Source organism: Manacus vitellinus, unplaced genomic scaffold (assembly GCF_001715985.3).
Source record: "Manacus vitellinus isolate BGI_N305 unplaced genomic scaffold, ASM171598v3 scaffold_11_pilon, whole genome shotgun sequence".
Classification (NCBI taxonomy): Eukaryota; Metazoa; Chordata; class Aves; order Passeriformes; family Pipridae; genus Manacus; species Manacus vitellinus.
Genome location: NW_021938895.1, coordinates 6416249 through 6443371, shown reverse-complemented (window position 1 = coordinate 6443371; position 27123 = coordinate 6416249). Strand labels below are relative to the sequence as shown.

The following is a 27123-nucleotide window of genomic DNA, read 5'->3' as shown; positions in this document are numbered from 1 at the left end:
CTCCAGAACTCATCCTGGATCCAGGGATGTATGAAGAAACTGTTGTCACGCTGTAGCCTTAACTAGACACCAGTAAAGATTTTTCGTAAGACAACAGGAAGGTTTAGCTGCTCAGAACTGCCCTCTGGAGATTTAATGATCTAATCCAGGGTTCTTCAATAATTGCCCAATTCCCATCAGATCACTAGAAGCAAGCACCTTCCCAAAACTGAGCTCCACAGATACAGACAAGTCACAAAACTGACAATATGGCTGGTTTCCTACAGGAAAAAACACAAGACCAAATGTATTTCACACAGTGTTATTCACACATTTTCATTTTGATTTTTACAGTATATACATGTGAACATTACATTATTCAATACGAGCCACCTGGAGTCAAACCTAATCAAACTGGTCCATAAACAATCTATATCAAAAAGCAATACTTGAGCAAAAAGTCTAGTGGTTCTACCCAAAGCCTAAAATAGTTGAAAGGAAACCCAGTGATTTTCATGTTCCTGGACAGAATTTCTGCACAAATGATTTTAGGAGAGAAAGTGGAAGATTATGTTCAAGATACTGAAAGCACCAAGGATGACAGTTACAGGACTGTTTAAATTCAACCATGGCATGAGTGCTACAGGGACAAAGTACTGGGACATTATCAGTTTCTGCCTGGACACCCCCGAAAGCCTGACGTACTGTCTTACATGCTGAAGGAATGTCAGCTCTGTGGATTATAACACACGGCACAGGTACACAGGGTACAGATAGTCACTGAGGGGAATTGATGTGTCCAAGGAAGTGGCTCAGGAGTCATCCTTTGGGTGACTACGGGAAAGCTCTGGCTCCAGTGACAGGGCTTGTACCTCCGGAGAGGGACTTTGTGAACTGCCATGCAAAAACTACTTGGCAATTAGAATTGTGCTTACTCAAAATAACAAGGCCTACTACACCACTTCATGCAGGCACTGGAAGCAGGCCAGGACAAACTTTCCCATTGCCTATTAATGAGTTAACGCTACCCTTGGGAAAGCAGCGCCTCAGATGTACGCTTTAGTAACAGTTATGTAAACCTGGTATCAACAGTAACATGACAGAAATCCTTTTACAAGTTTATACCACTGCTATTTTCTTTCCTCGTGATCACACCCCTACCATAATAGCCTTTTATCTGGTCAATGCTCAAGACATTGTTTCCAAACTATCATGTTGATCAAAACTTTAGGTTAAGCCATCCAACGTTTTACACAAAATACTTACTTCAACAACATACAAAGCACTTTCTTTATCTTTCAGAAACTGAATATACAAAGTAAGCTTTTTCCAAAATATTTCCATAGGCAAAGGATTAAAAAGGATTTTAATTATACACATATGGTCACAATTCTGCCTTAAAAAGATCATTGGGAAATGTACATAAGGCCGCTTGTAAATGTACATCATCTTTATGTTACTGTTACAATGTCATATGTCCAGAGAAAAAAATTGACAGTATCATACATATTTGCTATATGCTGGGAGAAGGCTATTCAAAAATACAGTACTCTTCTGTACAAAAAAATCATGCCACATTTATTAAGATGGAAGAAGCATTGGTTTCTGTGATAACCAAATATTTCAGTCCACTTTTTACTATGCTTATTTATCCCAATTTAAAATTTGAACAGATTGATTTCCCAAAGTGTCCATATGAACAGAATCAACAGCTGTGTTATAAACAAAACATAATGTTTCTCACAATAGATAAAAAGAAAGCCGGTTCGTATTTTTGAAACCATATAAAGATAGAATTTTAAAAAAATCACTCTTGATTTGCTGAAATAAATTTACATTATACAACACTATATGCCGGGGGAAAGAAGGGAATGGGGATATGAATATACACTAAAATGCAAATTTTTGTCCCAAAAAGGGGTAAAACAAATTACATTTACAGCATGAAGGTTTACAAATGTACATCTGTACAACCAAGGTAAGCATCACTACTAAATTAGCAAGGCTTTGTAATAAACATCGAAACGAGAGATTTGTTTTCAAACTGTAAACTTACACCTATTAACTACACGTATACAATGCATATATTTATAGGAAGCAAAAAGCTATCTGAATATTTAATCAATCATGCTTAAATGTTGAGCTATCAAGTTTACTTTTCAGTGGCCCCTTTTCTCTTCATCATTACCTATTTTTTGCATCTACAGTGAGAAAGCAAAATAAATGCTCAACACTTTCAAATCCTTACAATTCTATATGCAAAATAAAAAAATACAAATCTCTACTTTTCCTGCTTGTAAAACTGACTGTAAATTAATACAGGGTTCACTCCTTTTCAACAGTGTACTTTACTGAATGGAAGTACCACCATCATTTTCATCCCTCTACCTTGTACAACAATTAAATATATAAGTATATACAGCACTTTATTTTTAATACATTGCTAGAGAAAACCTTAGGGCACCATTTAAAAAAGCCTGTATCCACAGCAAGTGCCGAAAGCTAGTCTTTTAAAGTTTCCATTGTTTTGTTATTTTAATTTGCTGTGCCCTGTTTGTTATTTGGATAGGATGTTGTGAACCACCAAAATACAACTTAACTTTTCAACATGTTAAATAATGTTTATGCAGCTGATCAATTTTAATCTGGTATAAAAGACTTCACACAAAAGGGAAAAATAAGGATTAATTCTATATACAACTCTATAAACCTGTTGTGCTATGATGCTGGGTAGACCTACCAGATTGCAAGCCAGTGTATTAAAAGAATACTGTACTTTTTCCCTTTAAAAACTATTTCAGTGACTTTACAAGGTAAAAATTTACAAAATATGTGACAGCTATTTTGATACAATTACATCATATACAGGCATTCTGTGCTTTGCCAGCCATCCAATCTGATAGGTCTCCGGATCAGGGCTGGAGATATTTTTTCTTTTTTTTTTTTAATAATTCACTCCCCAAAAATATACACAAGAATAAAAATTTTACAAATGGATGAACAAAGTCAATAAATAGATTTAAAAAAATCAGAACATTTAGAGTTAAGTTGTACGTTTTGATAATTCACAATTTAATTTTTTTTCCATTTCTCTTTCTCTTTTACAGCATTCCATTTGGTGGTCCACCAATTGGCCCCAGATCAGCACTGTTCTTCAGGTAATACTTTTCCAGCTTGGCCAGAATGTGTTTGCCGTAGGTATATTTACGCAGAGTCGTGATGTGGGGTCGAATCTGTAATAACAAACAGGTTTGTTGGGTTTTTTTTAACATCCAAACTTTAAAGTAGAGGTGACTACACTTTCAAAATACTACACAAAAAGATGCTAATAGCCTGTATTTCAAAATTTTGGAATTTTCTGTAAAGATGTCAGGGTGGTGATTTTGACTCACCACCCATTGCAGAAGGGAGATGATACTTTTGTGGGAGAGTCCTGTTGGTGGAAGTAGAGCTGCAGGAATATCCTGGGCCCTGTGTTAAACAGCCCAGGGCCACTATGACAACAGCACTTTTCTCCATGTCTGGATATTCTTAAGTAGAAAATGTGCCTCTATGTTACCAAGTGTGGGAATCTCTTCTGGGGGAACTGCAGAATAAATTTATAACCCAAACCAGAAAATAAAAAAAAAAGAAACCTGTATTTACCTGTATTTCTTCTGTTACATTAATAATGATGACAGATTCTACATTTTCATACTAAGAGTATTTTCATATAAAAGCTGGCACAAAGAGAGGCTACAAAATCCAACTTTTGAAACTTTTCTGTAGTTTCTATTTCTAGCTCAGTGCTCAGAGACCTCAATGCATTCTCCTTTACCAAGCTCCACTGAATTTAATGCTTATGCATCAAGTTCCAGATGACAGAAGTAGTGAGTTTCACATCTAGAGGGAAAGGTGCTCTAGCAGAAAAATTCACATATATAATGTTTTTTAATCACTACAACCATGTAGAAATGTACCTTGTGCATTATTATCTTCCTCTGGGCAGGTTCAGCCATGTCAATCATCTTCTGCACGACGTAGTTGGCGTACTGGTCCTTCATCATGGTGTATAAGGCACTGTGAGGACCATCGTTCTGGCAGCACACCTCATCAATCAGTAAAGCTCTTTCAGCACGAGAAGCATGAGTTACGCATTTTTCTACCACGTTGCTGAAAAATAAGACATAAATGCATTAGGGGACTGAAGATACAACATTCTTTTACATGGCAATTTTAAATTTTCCTGAACAGTTCAGGCATTTTAATGTCAGTAAAAACCGTATTGCAAACACATCAAGTCTGGATCTCCAAAGCTTCAGTCTGTAATGACTGAGGGAGTTACAGGATTAAACATCCCTACCCCTGTAAAAAAAGTTACTTTCTGATACTTATTATCTTGTAGGAGAGATTTTCTACTGGAACTGCAGCAGATATACTGAATCTCAGGCTGCAGATGTGTTCTAGTACATCTGTTCTGGTTGTGGGTCCTTTGAAGACACAACAGAGAAAACCAGACAAGAGGCTTCCTGCTTTTTGAATAAAGGTGCTTTCCAGGAGCACACCTACAGAGATTCTGTCAAATTCCTTTTGTAGAGGAAGTCTCTGACCTTCCAGGTACCTCAGAAGCTGGAAAGGCCATCAAAGCTTACAACACAGCAAAGTCATTCCAGTCTTAAATTTGTGCTTTAGAAATAAAGCAAGTTAGAGGATTATGAACAGTTCTACTTAGACAAAGAAAAAAATCCAGATAAAAACTTGCTAGTTTGCAAACAATTTTTAAAACAAATGCCTCCATAATGTTCAAGTGCATTTCTACTTAATGCTGATGACAAAGTTAGTCTCACTAAATCATACAGGATGAATTGTGAGGTATGTTTTTCCTTAAGCAAAAGGCACATAATCTGTAATTCAGCAAATAGGGTGAAAGGACGAATTTTAGGTTCTAATTTCAGAATAGTTCAGGACTCCTACAATAGTCTTTGAGACTTCCTACTGCAGAAAATCCTTCTCAGACTGAACCATCACTTTTTAATGTGAGCCTTGTTATACTTGTAAATTGCTTGGCTGGACTGATAGTTAGGAAGTCCCATCTTATTGTCATCATATCACACAAGTTCTAGGAGAGCTTTTCACCTGGCTCTGAGATCTTCATATGGAGACTTGGAATCCATTCCCTGCACATGCACAAAGTGAACAAAAGCCATCCCATAAACCCACAGAATTTCCTTTGTTTTGCTATAGAACAGCACTTGCCCCTTCCCTTCCCCAAATCTAATATAGAAATGCCACCACCATTCATCTCTATAAAAATATGAAATTTCAGGAGGCAAAGTGACACAACAGAAAAAAAATTATATCCTATTTGAAACACAATAAATAAATCCAACACTACAGCTTTACTAGGTTAGTGAATCTTTAATATATGAAGGCTGTGCAATACCTGGCAAATTTGTGCTGACTCAGAGCTAGAACTTTTCCTCTTATTTCTGAAACTATTTTACTCTTGTCTTCAGGACGACCGTGCTCCAGTACATGTTGGATAACGTAATTTCCATATTGATCCTGAAAATAAGATTACTTCAATTTTCTTTTGTGTTCATACCAACTAATAATTACAGCTTTTGTACATAAGCATAAAGTTTCAAATTACTATTTGAATAGATATAAGGAAAATACAATAATGTCAACATTACAGAAACAAAGTGATGCAAGAAATACTGCATCAAGGATTACTTCACGGATCACAAATGTTACATGAAAAATATAAATAATCTGTAAAACAAGTGTTTTGCTAGAGTACCTTTTATCCTCTTAAAGAAAGAAATCCTCAAATTTAGAGTCATGCTTTTTTAACAGCTGTAATATCTCCCTGAACTTGGGTTCCCCGAGACAGTTGTGTTTTAACTAGAGACTTGTATATGCAAGAAACCACTGAGAAATAAATTTGACTGTGAATATGTAGCAAAAGGCAATTCTTGCCTTTTTCTGGGTAGAAATTCCTACTGAACACAGGAACCCTTTCAGTATTTTGACAATGTATTGGTGTTTAGACATTATTAGAAGTTATCTGGAAAACATCAGAGTGAATCAAGACCAACTACAAAAAGGCAATCTTTGCAATAAAAATATGCTAATTCTGTGCATTTACAATGTATATTCGAAGCTACAGCCAAAAGTGCAAGAAAAAGGCTTTTTATATCTTCTTTGCCTCCCAACTTCCAAATTCATTTTCATTAAAACTATGGAAGGAAAGAAAAACAAAAAATCAATGTCTACAAAACTAAAAAGAGGCAAATGCATTTAGACTATTTCTTAAACTAGGACATAGGAATAAATTATGATAACAACAAAAAGCTCTAAAGTGCAGTAAGAAGTGAGTACACATGCACTAACCTGCACTAGCTGTTCTGTGTGTTGATGCAGTTCTTCTAAGATTGGCAAAGTCTGCTCAGCAGTGCAGTGCTCCAGAATACGCTGAATTACTCTACAACCGTATGGATGAGTTGAAAGTACAAACACCTTGAAATAGGATTGTAAATTGAAGTGAAGACAACTGAAGTTCACAGATATAGTAATATTACTGCAATCAAAATGGAACTGAAGATGTCAACTACTTCTATTAAAAAACATTTTGCCTGTCAAGACCATACATAATTCCATTTCCAGACAAAGTCAGGAAAAGATGAAAAAGCAGGTTTTTGTGTGTCAAGGACTCCAGTACCCATACAACCAAGAACTCAAGTGTTCATTATCATGTTTCTAGTCTACGTAGCTGCAAAGGAAAGCCTGGAAATATGACCCTTGGTTAAGCACTGTTCAACTTCCAAGCTTTGCTTTGAACTTTGTAGTTAATTTTCAAATTTTAAGATTTGGACAATTACAAAGACGAGTTCTGTTATGGTGGCTGATTTTCAACAATTTCACATTCCAGGATATACAGGCTCCCTGTTATAGATACAAAGTTTGTAAATACTATTCAAAAGGTACAGCCAAAATCTTGCTTATTCTTTTTGCTTGCTTCTCCAGAAACTAGGTTTGTGTTTTGGGGATTAATTCAGAAGATTTAAGTGTTGGTCAGGACTGAACACAGAATCTTGTCTGATTAGACATCAACCTAAACGATGCAGGCAGGTGAAAACTGTTAGGTAACATGACTAAAGTGTGGCATTTTTCATTTGCTACTTTCATACTAGCTAATATTTTCTATATATAATTACTTGGAGCTTAGGATGAATGTTCAGTAAACAGTCACACTTCAGTCAATGGGCTCTATTTACAGTTTAGAAATTGCATCTCATGTACCTCATACACATTTTTTGATATAAAAAGCCCCGACCCAAAAACCTTGGTGTGCAATTTACTACTATGTACCACAGTAATTCAGTATTGCTGTTCTGTAAAATATCAAAGATATTGTAGATTTTATTAGGAAATACATTTGGTCATTCATTAAAGTAAAATTTAGTTCCACAGCCAAGTTAGTAAGATTTTTACGATTCTTCTCAAGACGATGAAAGTACATGCTTGTCTCAGAGTATTAAAATGTTATTTAGCTGCAGCATATTCACTAGCCTGCAGCACAGTATCCATCTTATATTAATAACTTTTTTGGAAACAAAACAAAAACCCCAATCTTAAGTAAACAAATACCACTCTCCTTCAGTCAACGTCAGCCCATATGTAGGGAACAGATCACTGTATTTCACGACAGTGTTTCCTTAACAACTGACATATGCAACATAAGCAACAGAAGAAGAGAATGGAATTTTTAATGAAAAATATTCTAGAGAGCACATACTTTACTATTATATCAAAAATGGCACTGTCAAAAGTAATGAAGGAAATCTGAAATGGTGTTATCACAAAACACAAACATAAAGCCTGGCCATACACCAAATCCCTTGTATGTATTTATATTACATTCACCAGGTGTATTTATAATATATCCAAACAGGTCTTTTTAGAGCCTCCTCTCCAACAGATTCATCTTTTCACAGTATGTTAACTGTCTCTTCAACAGCTTTTCCATTTTATCATCCCCATTTTCATCTTACTTAAAACAAGCTGACTGCAAAGTGCCAAACACTATCTTGTATATGCAAATGATGGACAGGGCCCTGCAAATCTAAGCAACCCCGAGAAAAGGAAATGAACTGTTGACACTACCTGTCCTTTGAATGCATCAATGATGAACTGCAGGGACTGGGGCTGAACACACTCAATACATTTTTGTACAACATGGTTTCCATTTTGATCTTTCACGCATTTCAGAACATGGCCATCCAGCTCTTTCACCATTTCGTTCTGGAAAAAAAAAAAAAGATTATTCTTGTCTTTACAATGATTTTCCCCTCCTCCCCCCCAAAAGGGGGAAAAAATTTCATTTCATCCTAACTCAAATCTTCATTATTCACTGGTGTTAATTGTGTGTCTCAGTATTTTCACTTAAACAACTATTTTAGTGCCCTAGGGCATTTCATGATGAAAGGATTAATTACTTAAACAATTAAAATAAACAATTTAAGCAAGTAAGAAAATGGATACACTAAAAAAAAATATAAATAAAATAAAAAAGTATTGCTCTAACTTACAATTACCTGCTGGTCAGGTGAGATTGACTCGAGTGCTTTCTGAATAACACGACAACCATACATCTGGAGGGCTAATGGCAGAACATGACCACGAATGCGTGTTGCTAGGGCTAACTTTTGATCCAGGCTTCCAAACTAAAAGAAAATAAATATGCAGTTAAACAAATGAAGACATATTGCAGCATGCTGGAATTTATATGTCAGAGTAAGTATTTTCACAAGGTATTACATGATGGTAGTACAATTTTGTTTGTAATACTTCAATGATTTTTCATTTTGTATTTTTGTGGGTATATTTATCAGAATCTTTTCTAAATGCAACATTTTCTAATATTCCACATTCAGTCACATACCTGCTATCAAATGCATGACCTTGAAAGACAACAGAAGAAATCGAAATAGTTTATACTTGTCTGTATGTAGCAATATTTAAATGTAATAAACCACTTATTCAGACAAATTATACCAGGAAAATTTATTACAGGTCACTATAATGTATGAATCCAAATCAGATTTTCTCTGATATCTCAAACTTGTACTGGCCAGCGGATCTCACATCTTGCACAGCACCCAAGCTTACAGTACACATTTGTATACAGTAACAGGAGGGGACAGGGGAGTGAGGGGAGGTATGTCAACTCCTGGAGTAGATTCTTGGTAACTTCATTCATATCTTTCTTGAACAATGATTCTTAGCAGGGGCACTTTGGGAAATTTAGGAAACTTGGGTTTTGCAGAGCAAAATCAAAACAGTTTTATACAATAGCTGTGTTAAGAGTATGACTCAACCAATGTTTCTCACCAGTAGCTGATTCCTGTCTTTATTATCCCGTTCATGGCGCTACTGCAACTTCTGTGCTGCTCCACACTGAGCAGAGTAGAAGTCAAGCTTCATAACTAATACACATATCCCTGTCCCCAGATCCCCACACAAGCTCCTCAGTTGGCACAGTACAAGAGAGGACATAGAAGTGATCACTTGGACAACCAGCTGGTAGCAGCAGCCAAGTTCACACAGCATTGCTGAGAACTGTCGAACTCCACACCTGTAGTGAGCTCCAAAGAAAGCTCAAACAACTTCACCCGCCTACCTAAACAGGGAACTAAGGTCCCTTTCTACATGTAAGGCCAAGTGCACTCATTTCTTGAGTACTGTTCCTCAGAATTAAGATGAGAACACTTCACTGGCAATAATTATCTATGTATCCATCTAACTTAATATTATGGAAAAAAACAGTAACTGATGACCCTTGAGCAAGATTAAGATCTTACATACCACACATCAGTGACACTTGTTAGAAGATATTTTGATTTGTAAAAGGAAAAAAAATATAAAAAGAGTGAGCACATTGTTTCATAGACTACTCACTAAAAACTACGTTCTTGTTTACAGTAACTGTCTTATTTCTTACTGGACATTTTCCAGCTTCACCTTCTATCCACTAAGACACTTTAATATGATCCTTGATTTAAAGAACACTATGCTAGATACATTTCCTACATATAACTTTTTCCAGGACACGGGTATTGCTTTTTCTTCTCTGTGCAAGACAAATTCTTTGATAAGGCTTTTTTTTATCTACCACAGTTTTTAACACAAAACAAAGCTGTTTTAAATAGTATTTGTTGTAATATTGGATGAATCTTTGGACACCCCTTACTCAAAATTCTTCCACCTCAATATATTTTGAGTTTCCTCATATACAGCACCAGATGAAATTCACACAGCTATTTGAATGCAAGAGCATTTTCCAGACCCACTCTATACCATGATGCAATAATCAATAAAAAGTATCTTTCAAATATTTATGTTCCCTTTCATCTGCTGAAAGTCTCTGTAAGTTATGCTAAAAGGCTTGCAAAGCCTGAGTGTGCAGCCTGTACTTTCAACAGTGTTCACCAACAAATCCAGTGTAAAGAGAAACTGTGCCCATTATCACAAAAAGCAGGAGATACAGAACAGAAAAACACGTGCAGTGTTATACACTCAGGTTCCATGGAAGTCCAGTAGAATTCTGCTATGATGTTATGACAAAACCAGTTAAATTTCATCAGATTTACAGCATTTTGTTTGCATTTCCATCCATACACTTAGTGCTGTGCTTACCTCAAAGAACTTCTGTATTACATAGTTTCCAAACACATCAGTCATCAACTGATATGCTGCTTGCAAGATCTCATTAAATACCATCTGGCGCTCAGCTGGAGTAGCTCGCTCCAGCTTCTGCTGTATAAATCTAAGTGCAAAAATAGTACATTATGCTTTATATCAACAACAGGAAAACCTCTCAAACACTGTTTCAATGAGACACCTCAAAACTCTAAAGAAAGCATTCAACATTTACAAAATTTATTAAAATGAAAGTAGTGCCTTTGCATATAAAAGGATACATTTCAGTAGAATTAAGACTTAAAACCTTTCATTTGAAAAGGATTAAAGATGAAAAGAATAACAACAACTAAGTACCTGATGATGTACTGATGAAAAATAGTTTTGCATTCCAGATGCAACATACTTTGTTTTCTTAATCAACACCTTTTTGGTACCTAAATGCTAGAGTTTACAAGTCTAGTTATGAGGCTATTTCTACACTGAGAACTTCTATAGGCAGCTAAATTAATACTACTTTTATAATGAAATTTCCTAGAGAAGAAAAAGGTCATCATAAGAGCATGTGCTCCAACTAATGGCACGCTTTGAATTAAGATGACTAGCAGCTCATTCAAACGTTCGATGCTAATAAAACAGTATCAAAGCAGTAAAATATTATTAAGTCATTGACTGTACTATAATAATTACCTAGAACCATGCTGGTCTTGGGAAAATTCAACAATATGTCCGACAAGGTCCCTTAGTTGAAGATTAGGGAAACGGTTGTTTCTGAAATCTTCCAGCAGTCGGCTACGTCCAGAAGGCATAATGTCAGACCTACTGTAACGGAGGCGCGAAGGAGGGAAGAGCTGACTGGTGGAGCTAAAGAGACTGGAGGTACTTGCTGCACTGCGATACTTTGCTTCGGCTCCGGGTGCTGCAGAAATATAGCGACCACTACCATTTGTCAGTCCTCCTACAAGGAAGCAGCTCTGTCAGTAAAGGCCGTGAGGAAAATAAGCAACAGCAAAACCAGCAAGTGTACTAGAACTACGGGTACACCCTGGAGCCAGAGAAAACAACAGTGCTGTCTCATTATTGGCATTTACCTCATTACGGTTGGAGGAGTTAGATAGTTTTATCTTCCAATAAATAAAACCATTCTCCTCCTCATTTTTATTTTATGTGAAGGGCACCAGGAAAAGAAATGTCATTAGAAGAATGTATCAAAGCAGGTAAAGTGAGCACCCACTCAGGTTTACAGAAACTTTTAGAATTGCGTGGGTCTTAAGCTTAGTGGGCAGATTTGTACTCCACAAGTCATACTGGCTTATACCCTTGTTAGTAGTCTTGAAGTTAGCCAATTGTTTCAAAATAGACCATGAAATCTGAACTACCCTTCAGTCCCTACTGAGGTACCTTTGCAAATTACAGTGTGTAAGGGCATTTTTGGGGAGGCACGTGTGGTGCCTCTTGTCATGCTGTACCTGTCCTGCAGGATATTTGACGACTTTAGCATCCCAGGCTTTTAACCTGATACCTCTTGTAAGCACTAAATATGTCAAATTTCAAACCAGGTAACTCAGAATGTTCTACTTAATTCTAAACCAACTACAGCTATATCAAACTGAAGCTCCTTTCCTTGATGCACAAACACTCATCACTCACACTACACTTCATCCTTCCTTACTTTCGAAGAACTGAATTGCTTTCCTATGTCTGGGTCCTACTCCTTTTTGCTAGTGATTCCACCCACAGCTCATCACCTCAAGGTCCTGTGCATTTCTCCTCTCTCTGGTCAGTTTGTGTCAATCTGAACTCCTCCAGTAGGCCTCTCCCCTCCACTTTACAACAAGCAGGAAGAACCACACAAAGTATCTTTCCCAACTGCAGTTTGACTTTCTAAAGGGAAACTCTTACTATACTGCAAGCAGAAATAGTCAGACAATTGCCACCTAGAAACCTCAACTCTACTACTAAAACCAAACTAAATAAACAAAAAATCAAACCCAAAAACTCCCCTAAAGGTACTGAGCATGAACTGGAAAAGGAAAGAATTTGTTTCCTGTCTGGAAAGTGACATAGTAACTGAAGCCCTTTCAACGTCAACAGAATAAATATTGACATTTGAATTTAAAACAAATTGCAGTATGTGCTGTTTGAATGGTGCTCTATTACAAACTTAATTTAAAAAAAAAGGAAAAAAAAGAAAAATAAAAAAAAAAAAGGAAAAAAATTTAAAAAAAAATAAAAAGAAAACAGCTGACAGTGCCCCAGCCAAGCCTTCTTTTAGTTCCAAGTATTTATAAGGCCAGGCAACAACAGTGTTATGGTGGACTGGTAATGTATTAATGGTAAAGTTATCTTTTTCAAAAGATCAAATTGCAATACCAGAATCTGAGACGTTAGTGCTCTGCAAGACATATCAAGCATCACATTATTGCACTGTATGGTATTATGCCCTAAAATAGGAACAATTAGTATTTATTTTACGATTAGTTTTCAAAATTTAGTGATAAGCATCAGTGAATATTTTATGCCCCACAATACCTTTTAAAAACCACTACGTTTTCTTTTAAATTAAAGCCTCTTAATTCTTTTCAGCTAGAAAAATCAGAAACTATCATTTTTAGTTTCCATTGACAACACTATTTCCAGAAAAGAGGTGACAGCAACATGGTACTAACAAACAAAAGGAAAAAAGAAACCCAACATTCTGCAGGTGAAGCAGTATGAAGAGTGATGCTCTATGGTCATTTCTGTTCTAGGAAAGGCCTTCCAAGGAACAAAAAGTTATGCAGCTGAAATTATGGTATTTCTCATCTAGACTATGTAAATATAAGAATGCAATCCTGGCTTCCCTGTAAATGCTGTGCAGTAACACTATTTAATATCACGAGAGGGCACCAAAGCCCATTTGAAAGGGAGTTAAAGGCTACTCCTCTGTTGTAGCATCTCTATCGCTCCACTCATCACATGCTCAATTCTGTGCCAGAAACTAACAGGGCAGTTTTGATCATATGCTCACAATCAGCATACAGTTATAGAATTGATCATGTGAATCAGGAATTGTTTCAGCTTTTTTTTTACCTGAGCCTTCATGTCTGTATAAATTAAAAGTGACAATTTACCCAGCGACTAAACCAGAAACTAAGAAACTTGGTAGCTTTTAACAAATATGCTATGTATGTATAGTATACAATACATTTCACACTCAGGATTATCAAGCCTTTTTTCAGTCTAATTTGGGAACCATCACCTTTTAAGACTTGTAAGACGACTATGCTGCAACTGGGAGGCTCCTGTCTCGCCTGTGAAACTATTTCAGACAATCACATTAAGCAGGACCATTATACAAGAAGGCTGAAAGCATACCCACTGTGCCTACAAGAACCTGTCATACCCAAAAGCACACAGAAAGCTTAACCTCGTAAAATACTGGACACTATTACACAAAAGGGTAATCTAATAAGTAATTAGCTTTTCTTCTCATGTAACTTTTCACATTACAGGAATGTTATGGCTCAGTGTCAACTTTGCAGATTTGAAAAACAATAAAACCCCCAAAATAAAAGCATATTGTCAGAGGTACTTATTACATGCAGACATACTTGTGTGTACAATGGCATATTTTCTTATTATTTTCTTAGTCCAAAATCCCCAAAGCATTAGTGTGGACATTACAGATACCTGGTCTCCTTCCTGAAAACAGTGTCAACAGCTTAGAAAAAAAACGCCTGAAACCTGAATTCTAGTTATCCAAATCCTTCTGGTTAGCCTGCAGCATCCACATGCTCTTCAAGAACTCGGGACACTTGTTTTACAGATTCTGATTCCAAACTAGGAACTAGGTCTTATAAGGTACTTGGGGAACATACCCTACTGAATAAAGCATTAAAAAATTTAAATACTTATTAGGCATCAGTATAGCCACACAATTCCAAACTCTTGGGGAATGAAGTGTGCAGTTCATTCTTCACATAATCATTTAGCTATCACTTCTGGTCTCATAAAACAAAGATGCACTGAATAATATTAAGTTGTTTTACAGTTTAATTGAACCTAAATCCCTGTGGCTAGTCCATAGAGAAGGCACAGAGATATAAAGGGGATACAGATCATCTAAACCAGCATCTTACTAAGCTTTAAAAACACAAAGCATGTAAAATTATTAACTCCTTAACACAGATAGCGTATTTAATGTTAAGGAGAACATGAAAAAATATTAAAAACTAGATTTAGGCACATTTATTTTGATAGCATTAGTCTGTTAGTACTTATCAAAGTGTTTTTTCATTTGTTTCTACTTAAGACAGAAACCAGATCTACCGCACAGTAACTGTTTTTACAGTATTTACTGTGTCAGCAGTATTTTCTAGTAACATTCCATAAGGTATTTGTTCATTTGTAAACAAGTAGCTTCATCTCATCCTCAGCTTAAAGTTTCATCTTCATATGGAAAACAGAATTGCACATATCTATGTACACGTTGTGTATACTTTAGGAATGGATGGAAGTGTTTATTATGCCTGTTTTACTGCAGCCCTACAGAGTAGGTACAACAGCAGAGGCCAAGCAAAGCTCCCCATTCTGCCTCGGCCAAGCAGCCTTTACTCTTACCCACAATGACCACCTCTGAAGATAAAACAACACCAATCCAAACTACTAACAAGTTTGGCTTGCAACACAGAAAATAATTACCTCAAAAAGCCCAGAATTTAAAAATCCTTCTCTACACTAATGCTGCAATGTACCATTAGAGTAAGCACTACCAACCTAAAAGGATTTTTATGACATAGGAAAAACACTTCCTCTTGCAGTTCTTTGTCCCTGGGAGTGAAAGGGTAGTTCAAATTCATGACCTTACTGCTCCAACTGATTACAGTAAAGAAGCAGTTACAGACAACTGACAAATCCCTTCAAATATAGGAAAACTGACACTAGCACAAAGTCATTAGCACATTCCTATTTTAGGATATTGGATAAAAGTTGGTGAGAAGAGATGAAAACAGTAAAATATCATTAATTTCTTGTAAAAGGGAAATTGGTCTTTTAAGCTACAAATTGCAGCAGTGTCTGACAAAGGGGTTATAAAATCATGCACCCTTTCCCAGTATTGTGCTCTAGATTCTGGTGGCTGAAACAGGAGCAACCGAGTTTGATGCCCATTTTAAAACAGGAGTTAAACTTAGCTGAACCTGTTGATACAAGCAGGCAGGACAAGTTTTGAAGGTGGAGGGAGAGCTGTGTTTGACAGGCATTATCAGAATACCAATGGAAACTGCATGCAGACATGAACTTACAATGTTGTTCTACTCTGAAAAGTGACTACATGACAATTGTATCCTTCTTAAAATACACTGCCGCTGTTTGATTTCAGGTATAACTTCTCATTTGGTGAGAAAACTTTGATTATTTTTTTTTTAATTTTTTATATGTGAGAACAAAATACATGCTTCCAAGAGTGGTTGATGAACAAACCAGAATAAATGTAACAGGACAGACAATTAACTGCAGAAATAAGTCTTTAACTCTGACATGGTGCACCTTGGATATAACTGCAAAAATATGACAGAGGGTAGAGGTGCAGGAAAGGTTAAAAAAATTACTGCGTCTTTTGTGAAAGCAAATATCCAAACTACCTCCATTTCCAAATTTCAGATTGATTTGGTAACGTAGCAAGAAGTTTACCAGTAATCAAGGTCCACTTCACTTGGCAGATGAAGAGGACACATGGAAGCCAACGAGATTGTGTCAATTTTCAGAGTACAACTGTATATTCTGGCCATTACACACTGATCTAGTACATGATTTTAACAAACTATTAGGCTTGGTTCACACTGCCAAACAGTTTGAAATGGGTCGAAGTCAGTATTTAACAATTTCTGCTGATAGAGGCAATCCTCTATACTGATCACAGCTTATTTTCTCAGAACTGAAAAAAAGTCTTTTAACATTTATCAAATGTGAAACAACACAAAACTTTGAATGTTTTAAATTTTAGATAATGCCTTCCAAAATTTGATTTAAGTATAGTTTTCAGCAATATGAAAACTATTGTGAGAGTACTTTGAAAAGAAAGAAAGAAAAAGATTTCCATGATAACCCCATTGTCAGATGTTCAGAACTTTCTCAAAAGCCTCCATTTGGGCTGAAACTTTCCATGCTTGGTCTCAGCCCAAAGGTGCACTTTGTAGACCTGAAAAAGGAAAAAAGGTAAGTAAAAAAAATAAAACGTGCTGAAACATCCCCTTGCCCAGTTTTAGTTCGGGTATTCAGCACTTAACCATGAAGGTGATACTGAACTGTAAATGTAATATATTTTAATTATTTAACCTTGTTATACAAATCACTCACACATTTCTCACTTAAAGTGTATCCCGGTAGACACTTCTGAAAAGTTTTTCCTGTTTTATTTGCACTAAGAGAAGTATAGGAAATTAAGTTGCCTATTGCAAGCATAGAACTGTGCCCTGAACAGTAACTGGAGCAACAGGCAACTCAATCTTGAATTACATCCAGTTTCACTGTATGATTTTAGCATCCAAATTAAATGACCAAAAATATTCACAGTAAAAAAAGAAAAAGTTTATCAGGTAACCTCAGGTTAGAGGCATTATTTTCTAAATATACTCTAGACTGTGGTGGGGTTTTTTTTGATTTTTAATTTTATTTTATTTTTAATTTTTTTAGAGAAAGGCTGAGCTCCATGTCATCTAAGTAGCCAAAAAAATTTCTAAGAGATTATTATCAGCATTCCTTTAAAAAACAGATCTGATAACAGAGAGCCACCACTGACAATGCCTTTTTTACTTCTTTCACAAATGCCTTTTTTTTTTTAATTCCACCAGCCTGGTGATAAACTGTCTTCCTGCCCAACCATCTGGGCCATGAGTTGTAGGCTGACTGATTCAAAAATCACCTTTCAATACATTTTACATTGAGAGCACCGCTCACTCTTCTACTTTGTCATGGTAAGGGGCACTAGTGAAAGTCACTTCACTATTAAACACATCATCTTAAAATGTCTTTAAAGTGGTAACACACTGAAGGAGAAACAAAATTAATGCACCTTTGCTTGTCATATTGTGGAAACATAACAGAAAAAGCACCAATAATTCTTACTGGGCTCTCTATCAGGATTCTGCAAGGGAAGAAAAATCAGTTGTTGGCCCAATACTGCCAAAAGCTGAGTGCTCTCCACTGTCAAATCAATGAGCATTTGAGCGTGCTCTTCACCTTTCTTCATTACAAAACTGTTTAACAGCAAAGGTAATGTGACATCTCTTATGCAACATATATTTTACACATAGAAATACATACACACATACAAACAAAAAGTGTTTTTTTGGTTTTTTGTTTTTGTTTTTTTTACCTAAATGCAAACTGGATGAGGATCCATGTGATGAAAGTGATGGCGGTGGCGTAAGTGAATGTCCTGGCGTTTGGCTTGGCAGAGGCATGCCTATTGGACTTGGAGAGGAGGAAAATCCCAGACTATTGTAAAATGGCTGCCCTATGGGTGCTAGGCTGCTACTAGATCTTTTGTACAAGTCAGAGCTAGTAGATAGAGAATCTCTCCTTGTGGCACTACTACTTGCAGAACTGCCAACTGAAGAAGAAATAAAAAGACCCTAATTACACAGTGTCAACTGAATAAAACCTATCCCCAACTACAGCTGGGCAACAACAGATGCGATCACAATAATTACAGCAATCGTTATGACAAAGACAATTACTGTGATAACCACACATGCTTTTAAGTAAATCTAAGTGGGTATAAACACACCACTGGCAAGTAATTTCACCAATGTCCACGTCTTTCAACATTTCATACTAGACTTCTCACAGTAATATTGCAGTACTCTGTTTTAACTGCCTGGCTTCAGGCTTCGATAGACATATGGAATTTGTAAGATTAGATTACACTGTCACTTTATAGAATAAATGATTCTAAAAATATTTCCACGAAATTCTTTGATAAAACTTTTTCCATCATAAATTATTAGTCAGACAGTGATACTCATTTCAGGAAAAAGTCTAGAGGCAATTACTTGTTTAAGGGTTCACAGAATGATCTATGTTGCTGTTCAGCTGTTTCTGAACTTCCTCTTGTTTGTGAACCCCTCACCTGTAGGAAAAAAATGACTACTTAAAATTCCCTATGAGAATTATGGTTCTCAAAGAAGTATTTTGAAAAGAGGGAACAGGCTAAGAAGAAGATGAGAAGCAGAACAGAGATAGGAAAATTAAAGTGAGAAATTAAAAATGTGATTTTACTGCTATCAGTGTTTCTGAAAGTCAAATTAGACTAGAGGCTTTGGATAACAATGTATTAGTGAAGGACTGGTTATCCTGCACAGCATCATTCAGCAGGGCGATGAACAGTCTAGGACAAATTAGGAGAACAATAAAAAATTTTTAGAAATGTTAAATTCTAGTATCTGCTGCATACTAGTGAAATATTAAACTAGAGTGCTTATTTTAAACACTAGAACATTGAACAAATGAACTTATGAAAAAAACCAAGATTATGGATATTTTAATAACAAATATGTTTCTTAAGCTGAATTTGGAAAATTGATTTCTACTTCAATTTAAAAAGGAAAGGCTGGAATTTATACTTCCATGATCTTTACCCTTTTTAAGTACCTTTCTACTAAAGCTGGCAGCATGGCCCAATATAAAGGTCGCCTGATACTTCGACTTTAAGAAACTGATTTGTTTTCTCATCACATTAGTAACTTGGCTAATATTTTTTCACAGCAGGTACTTACTTGGACAACATTCTTCAAAGAGCTTCTGTCCAAACACTGTCATTTCAGAAATATTGTCAAGGAAAAGTGTTTTATCCTTATTAAAATAATCCAGCTACCTATTTGAGAAGGTAAAGTTTTCATGTACTCAGACCAAATATGCCAGCAACAGGAGACCTTTATTTTCATTCTCTTTGACTGAACTAAAAATCTTTGCAAAATCACAGTTCATCCCAGTTCAGCACAGATCTGCTACAGACTCATAGCTGAAAACTCCTGACCATACACAGGGCTTCTGAGATGGCTGATAAAGGTTTTTCCCTGCAATTGAATTTCTAGGCTTCTGTCTGCCATGTCAAAAACAGACTCTTGAAACTGCTGTCCAAGATTCCACCTTGTGTTGGGAAGGCCCATCAGGCAATGTGGAAAGGATATTTTCTATTTCAAGTGCAGAGGAGACAAAAGCCAAACACAAGAAATAGACCAGGGAGGGGGGAAAGAGAAAAAAGGAAACCAGAAGAAGGAGGAGAGAAAGGTCAGACAAAGGAGCCAACAAGGAGACTGCAAGAAAAACTAGAAAGCACTTTCAGTGAGGATGAGAAGAAAGCAGATCTGAAGAAAAGTTAGGCTCTAGAAGGTATATGTGACTGTGGGGCAAAAAGACTGGAATAATAAGCTGATGATGGGAACATTACACAGTACGAGCAGAAACAGAAACATATTTAGGAAGGGGAAGCAGGAGATAAATGTTGCCTGGAAACTGGGAAGGAAGACATACTAGAGGAGAAGCCAGAAGGAAAAGATACTGGACTAACTAGACAAGGAGATTGAGAATAAGAAACCAGAAGAGCAAATTAAGGCAACAGTTGAAAGAAATCTCAAGCTTTGAGACCAGTTCTACAGGTTCTGGCTCAGTAAACCACATAAATGTTAATACAATGCTACACGATGGATTGTTGTATTTCCATCTTTCAGGGTTTCTTACTCAGCTAAATTACTGCAGCTTACCAAGTTACCAAATGCAGCTGAGCTACATTTTCACACACACAAGCAAAGCTCACAAAACCCAGCAGATAATTTGCACTAGCTTACTCCTCTTTGCCCCTGCCTAATCTAATGCAATTACTCTACAGCTGTTACAAGCCAGGAGAAGGCATTTGGAAAGCTGTCACAGTTGGTCTAATTCTCGGCTACCTGTTAAGCTGCAGTAACTTATCATCATGTACCTAAACCTTTAAAATGGAGGATGAATAACTTTAATAAAAGAACAGAGACTGTAAGTACATACAGCCATTACAGCAACATACGTTATGTTTGCCACTTCCAGTTGTTACTTTGTTCAGTCATTCAAGCTAGAACATGCTCACCTTTACATTTTTTTGCAGAGCTATTTTTTTTCCTCCCTGCAAAAACTGAAAACATAAGGGCAAGATGTGTACTGCCATCTATCAGTACTCATGGCTATATTTTAACTGAAATTCAACCTTTTCAACACACTGAGGGGAGTTACAAAGAAGCTGAAACCTTGGCAGATAAAAAATTAACCTTGTTTTCAATTTGCCTCAACATGCATTAATACCATTTTTGTAAGTATTCATCTGTGTAATTCAATTCATATCTATATATATATATAGATATATATATATAGCTCAGGAGCTCTCTAAAAAAATAAATAATCAGAAAGGATTTTTTAAGTGGCTATTAGAGCAAGTACAATTTATACTTGGCAGAAGGGCACTTTCAATATACTTTTATTCTAGTAATACCACTAAAAATATTTCAGGTTTAGACAGCACCTTTCATCAGCACTTCTCAAACTGCAAAAGCACAGGGTTCCTGCTTCCCTGTGGATACTGCCATGCTAATTAAATCACCTCAGATACTGCAAGATTTCAGCATGTGCTCTCCATGCTCAGGGCTTTGGACAAAGCTCTGGAACTGACCTTTGCTACAAGAAAAAGGTTTCCTCTCCTGCACCAGAAAGAACTATGCTGATTGTTCTTAAGTAGATATACAACTAAAATTTGTGTTCTGTGGAGGTCCTTTATGATAAAGCTGGATAAAAACTTTCATGACTTAAATCTCTTTTATCTAGAGGCTTAAATGGATGCACTGCATTAAAATGCAGATATACTTATCATCACTATCTACCAATGTATTGAAACTGTACCTAGAGTGAAATGCAGCTGCTAAGGATTCACTGAAATCCTGCAAGTAGCTCAGGACAAGTTATATTACAGAATATAGCACTTGGAAAGCACAATTACTTTGTAAATAAAATTTACCTGCTGTGGCATTAAGGAAAACTAAGAAACTTTACACAACTGAGTAGCCTCAAAATTTGTCTTTTTTTTTTAATTAAAAATGGAATGTTTTGAGTCTCCTTTTTAAAATGAAATATTAGAGAGGATCAGTGTAAAAACCTGATTCTGGATTTCCCAGCATTAGTTTTGTTAAAGTAAATAATTTTTCCAATTATTTTATGAAAAACAACACCAAGAAAAACTGTGTTGGCTTGCAGTATATTTGATGTCATTAGTCACTTACACTTAGTTAGCAAATAACAAGTATCATGTCTTAACACTGAAGGGCATGTTTTTCCTTCTTTTTTTCTTCACTTTTAACATTTCTTTCAATATTTGTTTTTTTTTTAAAAAAATTACTTTCCTTAGGGCATTTAATTTTGAAAAAAATACTGTTAGAGTATACACATTTCCCCCAATTTCTACCCATCTGCAAGATACGTAAGATTATAAACACGCTTCACTGATTTCATTAAAAGAATAATATTAATAAGAGGCAATTCAGTGCTGTAAACCTAGAGATTAATAGCCAAAGGAAATAGTCTTTAAAAAAATGGTGTTTCTCTTGCCTCACTAATACTGAATCTGGAACATAAGAAAACCTACCTCACATGTTTAAAAACTGTATGAATACGAAATTTCTGCTACACAGCAGAAACATGACAAAACCAATTATTTTAATTTTTTTTAATATAAATGGGTTGATAACATTTAAGAGCATTTTGAAATAATTTAAGGCCCCAGATCTGTACAGAACTATTTAGGCTTAACTAAATCTAAGATTAAATTTACTAGAGTTAACAAGGATTATTCTTGTGTATTAAGCATTTTTATTTTATAAATCCTATAAAACAAACATTTCAATATTAGATCAAATTTAGAAAGTCATACGCTATTTAATTTGTTTGAAAAAAATTAAGAATTTTCCTGACATGAAAATTACAACAAAAGAATGCATATCGCAAATATCATCAATTGTTATTTTAAGCACAGAATAAAGACCTCCTTGAAAATAAAAGCAAGCTTACTAAAAAACAGTAACAAACTTCTGGGCCAGAGTACAGTGATCAGTATGGAGAAGTATTTTGGAGAGATCTATGACTACAAGATATTGTTCAAAAATGCATCTTGTATACAGAGCCCGAGTGAACTTAAAAAACCCTTTTTACTCCCCTATAATTTGTTTTAAGCTTGAATAACTTATTTTTGCATTCTTTGTAGACATCTACGTGTATGCCTGATGCAGATACATTTTTTTGCTTAACACAAAAGTCTCACAGAATGTCCTCACTATATTAACAACCTACCTGATGAGCCAAATCCACCAAGTGCAGAGCCGATAGCTGCTCCTAAAGAGCTGCTACTTCCAAAGCCAAGAGATGTGCTTCCTGGTTGGCCAGGACCATGTGAAAAAAGGGAACTGCTCTGGGAGTTACTGGTCAAAGAGTTACTGCCATAAAATGAATTGGATTGTAGGCTACTATTTGTTTGCTGTTGCTGTTGTTGTGGTTGGGCACCAAGTGGCCGAAATAGACCGTTCGTGGCTCCCGCGAGATTGTTTGCTGTTCCTCCAGCTGAAGCAGCTGCAGCTGTAAAACACACGTTTTCAATCATAATTACTCTCTCAAACATTTCTGACTGAAAATGGACTATTCAGAGCTAAACTGTATTTTTTGAAGCTCTCTTAAACAAGCAGAAATTCATATATTAAAGGACTAAAAGAGACTTTGTAGTATTACACAATCTTAATTACTCAAGGAAAAAAATGAAGACAGCATATGTTGTAGAGTAATCAAGGCTGTAGAACTTTTAATGTAAATGAGGGAATTTTCAGTGTAAACACATTACTGTTTACTGAACTTTTTATATCCAAAGTTGCAATAGCAGAGTTGCAGCTAAGAGTCATTCAAAGACATCTCCAGCTACTAATGTCAGAAGCGAGTTCTGCATAGAGAAAGAAGCTTACAGATTAACTTAAAATCTAATTTTCTGAACAGATTAAGTTAATTAGTCTGGGGTTAGTATTTTGGATTTTAATTTAACAAATGCAATAAATGGTTCAGTAAAGTAGTACTAGATCATAGAACTGATTAAAAAAAAAGATGAAAACTAGAGACTTTTGATATAACTAACTCTCCTCTTCTGCTGTCCGTTCTATACTTATTTTCCTTGTCACACTTTTCAGGACAAAATACTTTCAGAAGAAAAGCATAGCAAGGCTCCAGAGCAGTCCATCTTCTGCCAGGCCGAAGCAATGAAATGATGCTTCCTAGAGGACACCATTTAGAGGACTGATGAAAAGTGCATGTTATATGCATGGGCAGCGGAAGGAGAAAATGTTCCTATCTGACAAGTAACAACATTTGCAGAAACATGCCTGTATATGTATGGGGAGAGGACTCTAAATTCGAATTAAAAATGGAAAACCACATCTGAGAAACAGCAGTCTCAGAGAACAGGAGGAGACAAAGTAAGAAAGGAAGCATGCACGGTATATACTTCACAACTAGGAAACGTCACAGATGCATAGAAAACATCAATAATATCAAATACTAATCAACATTACTGTTAAGACTCAGTACAGAAGTGAAAGAAACCTCCATGCAGGATCAAACACTTACCTGCCTGTGCTGCTGCAGAACTGATTAGAACAGGAGTTGAGGCCACCAATCTGACTGGTGCACCAAGGCCAGTTCTCGCTCCAGGGCCTACTACTAAGGCACCAGTCTGATCGTAATAGGCAGTGGGAGCCAGTACTTGATAGCCTACACAACACAGAAGATGAAGATTAGTAGTACAGACAGTCTCATACAAGCAGCATTTCTTCTCTCCTGGAAATATTCTAACCACAAACTACAAGGATGAAACCAGATCTTTTCTTCCACATTGCCCCTGAAAGGCAACTGGACTTTAAAATGAAAAAACAGTTGAATGCTGTAAAACACTGTGACAAAGTTGGACTTAGAAATGCTTCATTTAATATTTTACAACTAGAATAACAGCTAAATTTAGTTATCTAAAGTTGAATTTACTGTCAAGGTTTAAGTTCTAACAGTATAGTGAGAAGGTACAGGCACAACACAACTAGCCATATCTGGATCATTATCAAATCAACTTTCTCTTGTACTTCTTTGCACATGGAAAAGCTATTGAAGTCTGTACAATTAAAGGGCTGAACTAAATGCAAAGTTTGGCAATTCCATACATTACCCAGCCACACTTAGAAGTCCATCTGCAAAAGCACATTAGGAAAGGAATGCTGTATGTGCAGGACTACCTTGTACCAGTCAGTTTAATGGGAATAAAAGGCTGTAATCCAAGTATAACACTTAATTCAGCTGACAGTTAAGAGAGGGAATGGGGAGATAAAAGGAGGAGTTGAAAAAGGAAAAAAGCAAGCAGTAGGAAAGCAAACAGATACAATATATGAATGAAGGACAGCAAAAGAAACAAAAAAAGCAAAACAGGAAAACTTTATTTAGGACAAGAACAAGAGAATTCATTTTAAAGCTCTTGACACTTTATAGTGAAGTAGATGAATTGGAATAAGAATTCTTAAAAAACTGGAGATGAGCCAGGATAACCCAAGAAAGGGTGCTGTCAATTAAAATATAACGATGTCCAATTGTTAGGTTGGCTATTCTTATATAAAGCAATAAAAAAAACCCAACAGAGTTTCAATATTCCTCCCATGTTCATATCCATACTAATGCTAATAACAAAAAAGCCAAGATTGCAAAAATCACACATCTATTTTTGTGCATGTAAGAACAAAGATTTTGCATATTATTCTAAGTTGTATGTCAGTTGCCATGTATCTTCAGAACTAGGTCTAGCAGAGTTCTCTCTGAAATGCAAATGGACTGGAACATAAAGACCTGGGCCTCCAATTTCAGGTAAGTACCACAATCACCAGCTTTCCAAGTCATATTTTCTCCTCCTCAGTTTCTAAAACACCTCTGTAATCTCTTCTGCCTGGACACCTTGCTCCAAAAAAAAGAGATGGAAACATCATCTGCCTACTGGCCTGGTGCTCTGCAGGAGACACTGGTCCAAATTCTCTCATACTAAGAAAATGTAAAGATACAAAGGTGACTCAGAGTAACTGAACAAGAGAGAAGCAATGAAAATCCAGATCTTTAGGTTCAACTCACAGTTCTGGAGGTGAATGCACTATACTGGTTACAAAAAATTGTCATTACTATACTGTTACAAACCTGTTTGTTCTCACTGCTCACTATTTGATTTGCATTCCATTTACCTTCTCTTTCCCACCAACAGCAAAGGAAGACAATTGTCCTCCACAGCATTTGTCTGAAAGTTTGGCTAGCTAAAAACAACCACAACATATTTTTACAATTGAATTCATTATGAAACCTTTGGTATAGGTGCCACTGACTCTTCCACCTATAAAAATGTGCTATGCTGCTCTACCTTCACCACTAACAAAGACTGCAACATTTCCAATGTATGAAAGATGAGTGATTGCTGTCTGTTCTACTGCAGTTCTGTAGAGAACACATCATAAAATATTAGAAGATTAGTGACACAGTAGGAAAGCTTTTTATAATAAAGTGCACCTGCATACATTAGCAATGTTTAATTACTCGTACCTACATAATTTCTACTTCCACTTCTTCAGAGCTCAGAATTGGCCAATATCTACCAGTATTTACTCTGTCCACAAACGTACACACCCATGGATAATGCTGTAACTGTACAAAAAAGCACTGATCATATGTTTACACCCTTGTGCTCATCTGAAACTAATATACAGCATTATATATGACTTCAGGCCCATGATGTAAACAAGCCTATTTTCCAATGCAAAATGCTTTGGGGAGGGGATAACTCACAATTTTACATAAATTAAATTTACTGAGATTAATACTAATGCCATTTAATACACTAATATTAGAATTTCTAAAATAATTGACTTGTATGACTGCTAAATTAAAAAATGGAAGCAACTTGGACTTGCTCTTTACATTACAAGATACCCAATTTCTCTTGACACTTCCCTGTCACTATCTTAACCTGTGATCCACCCACAGACAGGGCACTTAAAATTAGTAATGACAGGCTAGGTCAATAGCATCAAGATACTGTCTATACAGAAGGTTCAAGCTATGCATGAAAACTGATGGGTGCATCTGTGTTCCCAGTCTCAGAAATGAATACATTCTGACCCGAAATAGAAGGCCTCAGCTTTCTACTTAAATCTACCAAAACAAAGCAATGTAGGACTATTTGTGAAATTGCTAAAACTTTGCTAAGTGCATCTACAGCCTCAAAGGTATAAAATTATTTGCTTTGACATCAAAAATATAATTTCAGAGAGACCATCTCAGATCAGATTAAGTAATTTAAGGACAGCTCTCATAGCAAAACTTAAATCTTCCCTTTCTTTACACTATTCC

At 36.0% G+C, this 27123-nt stretch overlaps 1 protein-coding gene across 6 annotated transcripts in view; it reads right to left on the bottom strand.

Moving 5' to 3' along the window:
- Window positions 1-285: 285 nt before the first annotated feature.
- PUM2 (pumilio RNA binding family member 2) overlaps window positions 286-27123 on the bottom strand; it is a 48718-nt gene continuing 21880 nt past the window's right edge. For 2 of the 6 annotated variants that reach the window (XM_018088791.2, XM_018088792.2), the window contains exons 10-20: window positions 24325-24468; window positions 23011-23292; window positions 18020-18256; window positions 11353-11620; window positions 10660-10789; window positions 8553-8687; window positions 8128-8265; window positions 6355-6480; window positions 5402-5523; window positions 3939-4131; window positions 286-3212 (exon numbers count right to left, since the gene is read on the bottom strand). In XM_018088791.2, the coding sequence (XP_017944280.1) occupies window positions 3081-3212; window positions 3939-4131; window positions 5402-5523; window positions 6355-6480; window positions 8128-8265; window positions 8553-8687; window positions 10660-10789; window positions 11353-11620; window positions 18020-18256; window positions 23011-23292; window positions 24325-24468 (1907 nt within the window). In that variant the 3' untranslated portion in view covers window positions 286-3080. The remainder of the gene's footprint in view (window positions 3213-3938; window positions 4132-5401; window positions 5524-6354; window positions 6481-8127; window positions 8266-8552; window positions 8688-10659; window positions 10790-11352; window positions 11621-18019; window positions 18257-23010; window positions 23293-24324; window positions 24469-27123) is intronic. The other 4 variants (XM_018088794.2, XM_018088795.2, XM_018088796.2 and 1 more) reach the window with 3 other exon arrangements.